Raw genomic sequence first — 12699 nt, forward strand, 5'->3', positions numbered from 1 at the left:
ATTTAGGTGATTCGGCAGTAATTCACATTAAACAAACAAACAAACATGCAAAAAAAAAAAACTAACTAAAAATGTTAATTTGTTAAAGAATTTACTTCATATCTAATTTCCACAAACATGAAATTTTCTTTGTTGATCTGTTGCATATGAGCACAAATCATTGCAGACCAATTTAAATCTTTTGCATAAAACAATTTAATCCATTATTCACTTTTAAAGAACCTTTGGTCATATTCCTAAAAACAGATGTAGTAAACCTACATGTTAACTATAAACTTGTCTGTTTTTAGTTGCAAAATACACTGTAGTTTAGTTGTACATCATACACTGCTAGATTTTATTTCATATTAAGGAAGAATGGTAAATGATGAGTTGAAACACCTGCACTAATCATTCTAGACTCTTAGGTCAGTTGGTCCATAGTCTGTTTTACTGGGGAGAAGAAAACAAGCTAATTGCGGATCAGAGCATGGCAGAAGTCAGTGCTCATCATTTATGGTACATGAACTATACACATATAACCAAGTGCACACTGAAAACCCTGAATATTTTAGTTAATGGTGCTTGCAAAGCAACATTCTTACTATCCTGCATACTCTTCTGGACAAAAATTTGGCACATAACTTGTCCCGCAGCTTTAATCCTAGACCCATGAATGAGGTGTCAAATCGACCGGCTCATTGAGGAGAGGTGTGTTATGACATTTATAAGCGATCCGAGTACCGGTACTTCCAGTACCGGGTCTCAAAGTGGCCTTTTTTCCCATAGACTCCATAGATATAAACTTTGGAGGTTTATAACTTGGCGAGCTTTCAAACTATCTACACCAAACACGGCCAGTTCCTTTAGGGTGATACTCTGAACAAACTTTTAAATCGGTGTACCGACTGGCCTTCCGGTTGTGCTGCAGCCCCCAAAATATGCAAAATCAAAACACTTTTTACAACATGGACATGTGACATATCAAAACACTCAGAACAATGAGGGGAACTTCCTCACGTGTAATTTGATGAAGTCACGTGACGTCACGTGATTTCATGTGAAAATAAAATATTTGCACAACATGGACATATCAAAACACTCAGCACAATGAGGGGAACTACCACGTGCAAGCACCATTCACATTTTCTTCAGGAAATGTACGTTCTAGTGTTTTCTTTTAAAATTGTAAAACTGAGATGACTGATCGTTTGTTATTATTAGGATTTTTCAGGTGTTCTATTTTTTAACCGTTTTCACCAGTACACTGGTGTAACATTTCACCAGCAGAATGGAAATGGACTTGTGAGAAGTTTTCAAGAAGTATAAACAAATGGATTACTTTATTAACCTGGATTATGGTCAAGTCAAGTCAAAAGTCAAGTTAAGAAGCTTCAACCGTATGTAGCTGACACACTAAAAATTCTTAAAGCACTGTGTGTTAACTTTCATAGGAGCCTATAACCACCACTGTGGAGTGTCACATGACAAAGGGCAATGCTAGCCAGTCTAAACGTTAGCTATTTGGCTAGTAGGCCAATATATAGGGAGGGAAAAAATTTGTGTGAGACCAACTTGAATTTATGTGAGTTGCTACGTGTAAATTTTGTGAACGTGAGAAAAGAAATTGGTATGAGAAGTTGAAGAGATAATGATGCAGATTGTAATGAATTCTGTGGAATTGTAGCAGTAAAATAATGCTTATTACCACACCTTTTCTCCTTCAACAAAGTATCCGGTCAATAGCAATGCAGCAGAGGAGCATATAACTGTAGGGCAGCTAACGTTGATCTTGCTAATTGCTTTCATCGTAAGAATACACATTACTGCTATCTTTTTGTGAATTTGCATTGGAACATTTTGTTAATTAGTGCAAGAAATTAGAATATGTAGTTCATTATTTTGTGTGTGTGTGTGTGTGTGAGTGTGTGTGAGTGTGTGCGTGTGTGTTTGTGTGTTCTTAGTGTCCTTGTGATTTGGAGCAGTTAAGAGAATATGTTGGTTTCTTGTGTCTTTGAATGGAGGTTAACATCTTGCAGGCAGACGCCTCAGGGCCTGCAGCTAACAATGAAGCACACAGTGTGTGTACTCATGTGCTTGTGTGTAGGGTTTGTTTTCTCTCTGCATGTGAGTATTATTGCATGGTTCCGGTGCAGACGGGTGAGTTTGTTACAGCTCTGGGATGGGCGGACTGACTTTGATCTTGTGTGAATAACAATCTCATTCTCTCCACACTTCACAGCTCCGTCAGTAGAAGCTTATTTTGCAGCGCTGTCTCACAGAAAGGGGAGTCTCAGAGCATTTACACCCTGCTTTTTTTTCTCTAAACCTTAGCACTTTGAACCAAAGAGTTTGTTCAAGTGCGAAAGCTGTTTTCTTGAGTCAGTGTGTCCTGGGACTTCTCCAAACACTGGTCTAGGATGTGCCTTAAGTAAACCTGAGTACAGAACATATATGATGTTTCGGATAAAACCTTTACACACACACACACACTCACACACACACACACACACACACACACACACACACGCACAGAGGTTAGTGCTGTATTGGTATCCTTCTAAGTGCTGATCTACTCACTGAACCTCACAAGACATATATCTGCCCTTAATAGAGCACAGAATGAGGCAGCAAGGGGGATGTGGAAGTGAGTGTCTGTGTATGTGTGAAGGAGGACAGAGTGAGATTGTGTGTGTGTGTGAGAGAGTGTGTGAGAGAGAAAGAAAGTGCGAGAGAGAGAGAGAGAGAGAGAGAGAGAGAGAGAGAGAGAGAGAGAGGACATTAAAAATGTCTTCTGGTATAAATTATGCCTTCTTCTGTGCTGAAGCTCACCCGCATGATTAGAGGATGGGAGTGATGGAGTAGAGGAAAATTGCCATCATCTAGCTCTCGCTTAGTGAGTTACCCCTGTGCCTCTCTTCTTATTCCCTCCCTCTCTATACATTCTGGCTCATGTTGGTGCAGTACTGCAGTCGTCTCTTTGCATTACCTGTTCCAGTGTCATCGGCATATCCTTCTGACTTTCACCTTTATTTATACACTTACAGTATTGACATACCCAACACATACTGTAGAACTCACTGTGTGTGGGTGTGTAACATATTCAACACATAATACACACTTTGTGGGGTGGGTGTGTGCATGGGTGTGGGTGTTTGTTGTGGTGGGCTGTACTTGTGTCTGTTGCTTGCTGCTCCTGTTATCCTTTTTACATTTATTAGTGTGTAAAGCACATCAGAGGTAATGTCTAGTGCTAAAGACGTTATGTCACTATAGCCGTCGCAATAGTTGCTAATGTCAGTGATTTTAATCCGTTAGCGCTGCTTATCTGCTGTGCTGAGATGAGAAGCTATTCTCTTACAGCACTTGGTTAGAGGGTTCAATAGCAGCCCCAGTGCTGATGGACAGAGTGATGGATTATCTATCGACAGCTTTAAACAATGGCATTGTTTAAAAATGCTCAAACAATGGGATACACTAACTTTAAACTACAAGCTTCTCCTTTTTGTACAACTCCAGAACAAAACAGGTATATGCTTTAGGGGTGTAAATAATTGTAGTATCTGTATTTGTTTAACACTTCAAATCTCTGAAGCCCAGTGTGGGTGTGGCTTAAACGGAAGAACTGTGTTGTAGTTGTTATAGTTGCCACAACAACTATATTTATAAAGAAGAAATTTAATTTCCCAGATTATTTAATCATCACATCTTTGATCAGGCAGTTACTGAGGATGCTGTAAATGCATTGCAGCTTAATGAACATTGCTTTTGTTTATCCTGCAAGCATTATATCTGACTACCGGTTTACAACCACATGAAAGACAAGAAAATTCCAGCTTACACAGTTATTTTATACTAGATCCTGGTTCTAGTCTGAGTTCTAGTCTAGTTCTATTCTGGCCGGTTTTTGTGCCTGTATAGACTATTGTTTGTTCAATCTGATTAATAGATTCAGTTATATCCCTAATGGACTTTGCAAAAACTACAGAACATTTTGGACAATTTTCATCCCACTCCTTGTTATCTTTGTTAACAGGCATAAAGGTGTAAAATTTAGTAAATAATGAACAGAACTTAATTGCATCACTGAACATTACAGGAAGGGGGCACAGTGGCTTAGTGGTTAGCACTTTCGCCTCACACCTCCAGGGTTGGGTTTCGATTCCCGCCTCCACCTTGTGTGTGTGGAGTTTGCATGTTCTCCCTGTGCCTCGGGGGTTTCCTCCAGGTACTCCGGTTTCCTCCCCCGGTCCAAAGACATGCATGGTACAGTAGGTTGATTGGCATCTCTGGGAAATTGTCCGTAGTGTGTGAGTGCGTGAGTGAATGAGAGTGTGTGTGTGCGTGCCCTGCGATGGGTTGGCACTCCGTCCAGGGTGTATCCTGTCTTGATGCCCGATGACGCCTGAGATAGGCACAGGCTCCCCGCGACCCGAGCATAGTTCGGATAAGCGGTAGAAGATGAGTGAGTGAGTGAGTGAGTGAGTGAGAGAGAACATTACAGGAGATCTGTTCGCCCTGCAGTCACTGGACTAGCAACACAACATTCACTCACTCACTCCCTTTCATTAGCTCTGTATCCTCACAGGATCCAGGAACAGTCAGGATGAGACAAGAATCCATACTGAATAGGACACTAGTGAAGTACAGGGCACTAAGCGCACATTTGTTAAAACTTTCTCACACTTAAGGATAAATTAGTGTAGTTGGTAACCCTGAGTGCATGTTTTTGGAAACTAGAAAGACTCCCAAACTCCATAGGAGGCTTGCTAAGATGTTCTGTCTTATCTGAAAAAAAATATGATTACTATGAAACTGTTTGTAGTTTTAAATTTGTTTAATAGTTGAAGCCTTTACAGAGGAACTTCAGTACTATTACTGAAAGTTATTATTACTTCAGTACTATTACTTCAGTACTATTACTATTACTATTTTATTACTGTAGTAAATAAATTGCATTTACTGCATTGGAAGACACTTTACCCAAAGTAACTTATATTTACTCAGATTTAATCCAGCAATTGAGCATTCAGGACCTTGATATACCACTGCCCTACCCCTGATCTTTACCACTGCTCTACAACCACCCTACCACTGAGTCACCACTGTCCTTTAACTGCTCTACCGTTGCTCTATTATTGCCCTGCCACTAAGCTACCGCAGCTCTTTAACTGCCCTACCAATGCTCTAGCACTTCCCTACCACCGAGAAACCACTACCTTACCATTGAGATACCACTGCCCTTCAACTGTCCTACCAATGCTCTACCACTGAGCTGCCACTGCACTACAACTGCCCTACTACTGAGCTACCACTGCTCTACAACTGCCCTACTACTGGGCTACCACTGCCTTTTAACTGCTTTACCATTGCTCTACCACTGCTCTACCACAGAGCAACCACTGCCCTACCACTGAGCTACTGCTGTCCATCAATGGCCCAGCAATGCTCGAGCACTGCCCTGCCACTGAGAAAAACACTGCCTTACCATTGAGCTATCACTGTCCCTCATCAACTGTCACACAGACTGTGGATGTGCTGATAGGATGATACTCATGTTTGTTTCTTTCTTTTTTTGTTTCAGAGCATCTTTGCCCAGTTCCAGTACAGCAGTGAGAAGGTGCTGCCGTCAGATGCCCTGCGCAGCGCTCTGGCTAAGACCTTCCAGGATGAGCAGCGCTTCCAGCTGGGCATCATGGACGACGCTGCCGAGTGCTTTGTAAGATCTGCATGTCGCTGTCTCTCTTTCACCCTCAACCACTGTTTTCTGATTCTCCTTTCATTATGTTTTCACCCTTCCCATGCCCTCTTCTCTCAAATTTCCTGTTTCTCTGTTTGACCTCATTGACATTGATCTGATATCACCTTGTGTGGATATTTGTGTACACACACATTGGATGGACACGTGGCCAAAGAAAATAGGTGGGTTGACAGTGTAGGGAATCAGAGCTAGTTAATAATGGGTACCACATCCGAGTTGTTCGGTTGCCCTTGGAAGATACAATGCCAGTGACAATGACAATGTCCTTTTCTTTTAGAGCTGCATTTATTTTTTTATTCATGCATTCGTTTTTCTTCTGTTAGTCCATAATTACACAGATTACACAAGCTGTTTCAGTCTAGTCTTCACACCCTTGGCCACGTCACTAATAGTATATTGATTATTCTGCCTGTACCTGATTAAGGCATGAGGGTTCTGTTTATCTAACAATTATGGCTTAAAAGGACACAAAACATCAATACTGATAATTGCTTTTAAGCGAATAAGCGATTGAAGAGCATGGCTGAGATCATTCCCTGCCTTAGCAGTTGATGCTCACTTGCTGAAGGAGCCTCTGATCAGCTCAATCTTAAATAGCCATTTATATGCAGCTGATTCTTTACGTGTCAGGATTTTCCACATTTGAGAACATTTTTTGTTCCCTGGGTCACAAACGACAACGTCATCAGAGTGTTATTTTGTTCAATTAGCAGCTCTCTGGGAGTTCTGCAGCATGGTGCTGTTTTAGGCTTCGGCTCAGTATTTTTAACCGAAGCTGTTTTAGCTGTTAAATCTGGTTGCTACTGAATTTGGACTGAATTTATTGAAGGAGCTCATTTAGCCCAGGCACTGGGCCAGGTTTACTCATCCTGCCCTATACAATGCTCCTCTGGCACTGTCGCCCGCTGTGAAGACGAGACTGAGGCTGCACTTCAGCTGCACTCTTCGTTTCCTCTCATCAGGTGACGTGCTCCACACATCTGCACCACTACAAATAACTCAACTCCGTTATTATCTGAGCAAAAACTATCATACTGACAGTGTTATTGTTCACCCACTTCTACAAGTTTGTGTTCTAAGGTTGTGTAGATGTAGCCGTGAACTATTTGTTGAAGAACAGGAGAATATGGTGACGTATTGTCTTCCACATCTCTTACTAAAGGTTTCTTTTTCGGTTTCTTCCTTCTTTCTTTCTTTTCTTTTTTTTTTTTTTTCATTTCCTTCACTCGTACTTTATCTCTGTCTTCCCTGTTGTGTATCCCTGCGTCAGGAACTAGCAGCGTGATCGATTGATTTTAAATTTCTTCAGCTGGGGAATCAAAAATGCCTCTTATGAAATATAGATGTGTTCTTTTCTCTTGATCAGATTAACGTGAAGTGAGTGCTGACAGTGAAAAATGAATAAACGAAACAGAGCGGCCCAGCTTTCTTGACACACACAGAAACACAACTCGCTTTAGAACAGCACGGAGCAGCAAAGCCCTAGTGCAAAATATCCTAGACATCCTAGACAGCTCAGGCGAACAGAAAGCGCACACGCACAGCTTCACACCGAGCGAGGTGAAAAATGTATTTCCTTTTTTTTTTTCTCGGGATAGGAGAACCTGCTCATGCGTATCCATTTCCACATTTCCGACGAGACTAAAGAGGACATCTGCACAGCCAAACACTGCATCCCACACCAGAAGTTTGCCATGACACTATTCGAACAGGTCAGTTATATTAACATGCGGTGTCTTTCACTTTCAATCCACAATGATATTTGTATTTTATTGACTCCAGTACTATTGGGCACCCTTCATGAAAACAGGGTAAACATATTATGAGCTTGAAGGAATAATGAATATACTTTTGCCCAAAAGATCCAAAGATTGGTTAAAAACATATTTCATCATTCATGACAGCAAAACATTCAAACAGGGGGTGGTGGATGTTGCATTCATTCATTTATCATTAAAAATGTACAAATGAGGTTTTTCTTTGGCTTTAAAACAATAAATATTATAAAACATTGAGTGAAATTTATTCCCCAGATTTTATCTCTGCATATTCCGATCCCATTTTTATCATATTGTTTTATAAATATAGTTCCAGAGCAGACATCTTATACAGAGAACAGCTTGTAGAAAAGCACACTTGTATTTCCAGGTGGAATTTATTTCCATATTTGTTTTCATGAATATTTGATTTCTGGTGGAGAAACAAGTAGAAACTAAAAAGGAATCACTGCCCTTTTTTTTTTTTAATAAGTTTTGAAAAGAATTAAATTCATCTTTCAGTACATGCAGAGAAACAGAATATGAACAACAACAAACGAATCAACAAGAGAGTACTAAAATCTTGCAATTTCTCATGTTAGTCCATAAACATACAGTATATGCAATGAAGCATCAGGGAAAGCTGAAGCAGACGAATCCAGAACATTAGATGAAAACAGGGTCGAAAAACAGGCAGCAATAAGAAAGAAACCAGAGAACACAGTCAAAAAAAAAAAAACAAACACAAAAGACACAAAATCCGAAACCAGAAAACATAGCAAAGTCAAACAGTCGGAGGCGAAATTCAACACATTTTGCAAAGTTGTAATAAAAGTTTATTAAAGTTATAAAAGGATACTACGATTTGGTTCAATACTGTTGTTTAACGATCCTTATACAACCAACACTTAACCTCCTAGTTTACTATCATCATCCTGTATCCTGTGGTCTGGGTCCTTTGTGAAGCCCTTGTAACAATTTCACCATATTGTTCTTTGGGGTTTTTTTAAAATATAAATGTTTAAAAAAAAAAATTTTGCCCGTTCTCTAAAAGAGTGCCAATAAATCTGAATACGGCTGTGATGGATCTTGTATTTTCATTTCTCTGCTCTAAATCAGTGTTTATGTTTTCTATGATTTTATTTCCATCCATCAGTGTGTGTGTAACAGTTGTGGAGCCACTTCAGACCCTCTTCCCTTCATTCAGATGGTGCACTACATCTCCACCACATCTCTCTGGTAAGTGGAGGACTGTGCCACACACTCTCTCTCTCTCTCTCTCTCTCTCTCACACACACACACACACACACACACACCGGTTATTTCAGAGTGAGCCACACACCGTTACTGTTACTGCTTCAATTCAGCTGACTGCGATTGACTGGTGTGCTGTAGAATTGATGGTGAAGGTGTGTGGAGGGAGAGAGGGACGACTGAGGGAGTGACGCCTGAACCCCAGCTCCACTCCCAGCATGCCTGCAAAGCTGAAATGGGGCTCTAAATCACAGCTTATTAGCTGTCATTGCACATATCAGACCCGTGAGAGCCATTCCGTAGAGCGATGTAAAGGAAGTCTTGGCGAGAAGGGATTCCTTCTCAATCCTGCGCACTTACCTACATAATCGCTCACTCGTACACACACACACACACTCATTCATTCAATCACACTGCTTTAACTGTCTACTCAGTAAAATTACTCTGCTGCTCTTCGTTTGTCTTGTCTTCCATTTTTTTTTCCCAGACACAAACATTTGTCTTGCTGATACTTAAATGAGTATTATTAAGCTATTAGGAACATAATGGATTTTTTTTGTTTATTTTCCTTACTTTGTGCATGTTCACATGCTAAGTCTATGGGATTATTTTTATAATGTCAGTTTGAATGGATTTTAAATGACACGCTTTAACAAGCTACATTATATAGCTGGGATTGAGGTGAATTGCAATAGAGAACAGCTTTTGTGTCACTTTGGAAAAGCACTTCTGTAATGCAGCAATCTGTACTTGGTATACCTGGACATGGAAAAGTGTAGCGGACCTTTCCTATTGTCTTTGACATAAACACCCTATATCACAGCACACTCACGATAAAAAGGTAGTGTTTTTTGTAGTGTTTTTTTTCATGATAAATCTCTGTATGTAGCTTTTGTATTGTGTTCTTTCTCCTAGCCTGCTTCATCCTGAGCAGGTTAATTAGTGTGTCGCTAACGATGATGTCCTCGTGCTGAGTTGTAAGTTTATAAGGCTTTATCAGCATACTTATATCGCAGGAAGATGCTGTAGTTCCTCTTCTTGATATTGTCTCAGAGCACAGTTTGCAGTCTTCTTTGCTGTAATGCTGCCATTAATCACCGTTAATTATTATTTATTTTTTTTTGCAGTTAGCTGACATTTTCCATATGGAAGATTAAAGATATGATCATTAATCCCAAAATAAACTGTCGACTTTCTTCGATACTGTATGCAGTACTTCCCTTTAGCACTGTGGGTTTCTGGCATCAAGTTGTAGCCACAAACCGAAGCCACAGAAGGATGGCTGCATGAGAGTGGTGTTTATTGCAAATACTGCAGTGTCTTGGAATGCCTTCACACACATGTAAGGTGTTCAGGTGATTGTCACAGGTTCTGGTGTTTTGGGGAGTAAAATTGAACCCGGGAGTTTGACAGAATCGAGAAGGTGTGATACCTTTTTAATTTTTTTGCCAGTTATATCTGCTGAGGTTTTGAACAGATTATTATATGTTAAGCATTCTTCTGGGAAAACCCATTGGATGTTGCTGCTATGTCTGGGAAATAAATTCAGGAAAACATCCAACAGTTGAAAGAAAATATGTAAAAAAAAAAAATACTTTGATGTCAGTCAGAGACTTAACTCTTTATATTTTTATGAGTAACCAGAATTTAATGTGCTATTACTTTTGGTTTATGTTTATTCTTGCTCAAAGAGGATCTGAGGCTGAAGATGACAATTTCATTTTGAGTGCTGAGAGAGTGTGTATATTAAACACGGACACTAATACTCTGGATGTGCCTGAATGCCTTTATCCAATCTTATATCATATCAGGAAAGGCCTCCATCTTTTTGTCATTATAAATGTAGTCGTGACTGAGGGTTGTCCCTTCTGTATTCGAGATGTGTCCTCTCTCTCCTCCTAGCGTGTAACCCCTCGGTGGCGTGCGTTAAAAACGACAGGGTGCAGTTGGAATGCAGATGAGCTGAAATCACTCTCTACAGTACATCTGTCCAGGTGGACTGCTGTGTCGTGTGACAGAAGGTCAAACATTTCAATCAAATGAAAAGCAGTAAATGATCTATGAGCGAGGCCATGAAAGCCTTTTTGTTTTAGAAGCGGCACGCATTGACCTCCATAGTAGATACGAGGGCAGTAGCAAAATCGATTTAATTTAGTCCACTGAGCTTGGCGGGCACGAGAGGTAGCAGATGTCTGCTGAGCCTTTAGTATGACTTGCTGCACACTCATAAACATCCCAGTTCACACTCATACGTACCCTTACCTGTCTCTAACTACACACGCTTCCTGTCTCTGTCCCAGACACACACACACACACACACACACAATGCAGAGTAGAGTGTGTGGTTGCCTGCATCACAGTGTAGCAGAAAAAGTACAGAGTGTTCCTGTGTGCTGGATGCACATTCCTAGTCATTCTGCCCGTGCTTATCACACAGCAGGCTCAGATCTCTCTCTCTCTCTCTCTCTCTCTCTCTCTCTCTCTCTCTCTCTCTTTCTCTCTCACTCTCTCTCACACTCGCTCAAAATTACACATTAAAATTATTGGTACTCACTGTTGCATGGGCAAAAATTAACGTAACGGCAGGCTCATGTTAAATGAAAATCATTCTGATAAGAATGTAACCAATATTTCTTAAATCATTTCAAAATTACTAGCATCCTAAAAAATTTTAGTGTGTTGTAATCTTTAAGTTTATAAAATTACACAAAAACTGATACTCAGGAAAACAAAGTTTGTATAAAAACTGTATTAGACAAAAGTAAGTAGTTTTTTCTTAAATAACAAAAAAATAAATCACTCATCCAATTAATGCACTTCTGTAATTCACTCTTCCTTAGATAGGTATCAGATGAACCTAACTACAGATATACATTTTTCCTCCAAAAGTACTGGAATGACAAGCTCAATTCTTTTGTACTGTATTTGATATACACTAAAGGAAACTCATTTTGAGATCAAACGATGAAGAGAGTTCTGATAAGAATTTTAGCTTTCATTTATTTACTTTAACTTAAAGCATGGCATCTTTAGTGGCAAACCATCTGATTAACGGCATACAAAAGAATTGAAACTGTAAGTCTTAAAGTAACTAGCACTTAAAATGTGGTGAAATTGCTCTTGCTTGCCTTAATTGCATCAAGCTGGCAACCCGCTGACATCACCAAACTTATTTCTTTTGTGATGTTTTTCTAGATACTTCCAGTCAGTGCTTGTTTTGGTGGTTTGGATTAGTTTGGTTATTGATTAGTTGGTCTAAAACCTTTCCTTTTTTCCCCCTGATGAAGTCTTGGTTATTTTGGTAGTGTGATTTGGGTCATTGTCTTGCTGTTTGCTATCAATTAATTTGCATGAACTTCTCTATAAATTGGCAGACAGAACATTTCTCTGGACTTCTGAATTCATTCTGCTGCTACCATTATGAGTTACATCATTACTAAAGGTTAGTGAACCACCACCATGATCCTTATGCTTTGTTTCATGAGCAGATCCTTTGATTCTCTACAGTTTGTTTGAGATTAGATTTGGTTTTAAAACTTTTTAGAAATCCAGTCTGGCCTTTTGATTACTTGCTGAAGAGTGGTTTGCATCTTGTTGTATGCTTATGAAGTATTCTTCAGACAGTGGATTGTGATATCTCAGGCAGTTTTATCTCACAAGGTTGGTGTTCAAGCCCCTGTAATTCCATGCTGCCTCTCTTGGGCCTTTAAGCAAGGCCCTTAACCATCTCTTCCAGGGGTGCTGTATCATGGCTGACACTGTGCTCGGACCCCATCCTCCAAAGCAGGGAGATTACAAAGAAAAAAAATTCATTGTACTGTAATGTATATGTAAAAAAGTAAAGACTTCATTTACACCCCTGCTTGTATGGAGGTCAGGTTTTTGTGACGTTACTGATTGTAGTTTTGCGGTTTTTCTTTATAGCTCACACAATGTTTTTTTTTTTTT

General features: G+C 39.8%; 1 protein-coding gene across 3 annotated transcripts in view; it reads left to right on the forward strand.

Annotated features, from left to right (window-relative positions):
- Window positions 1–12699, forward strand: part of usp54b (ubiquitin specific peptidase 54b) — a 120007-nt gene that overhangs the window by 79896 nt on the left and 27412 nt on the right. For 2 of the 3 annotated variants that reach the window (XM_060895898.1, XM_060895906.1), the window contains exons 4-6: window positions 5564–5698; window positions 7339–7452; window positions 8654–8736. In XM_060895898.1, coding sequence (XP_060751881.1) covers window positions 5564–5698; window positions 7339–7452; window positions 8654–8736 — 332 coding nt within the window. The remainder of the gene's footprint in view (window positions 1–5563; window positions 5699–7338; window positions 7453–8653; window positions 8737–12699) is intronic. The other variant, XM_060895889.1, reaches the window with a different exon arrangement.

The sequence above is a fragment of the Tachysurus vachellii genome, chromosome 2, assembly GCF_030014155.1.
Source record: "Tachysurus vachellii isolate PV-2020 chromosome 2, HZAU_Pvac_v1, whole genome shotgun sequence".
NCBI classification, from domain to species: domain Eukaryota; kingdom Metazoa; phylum Chordata; class Actinopteri; order Siluriformes; family Bagridae; genus Tachysurus; species Tachysurus vachellii.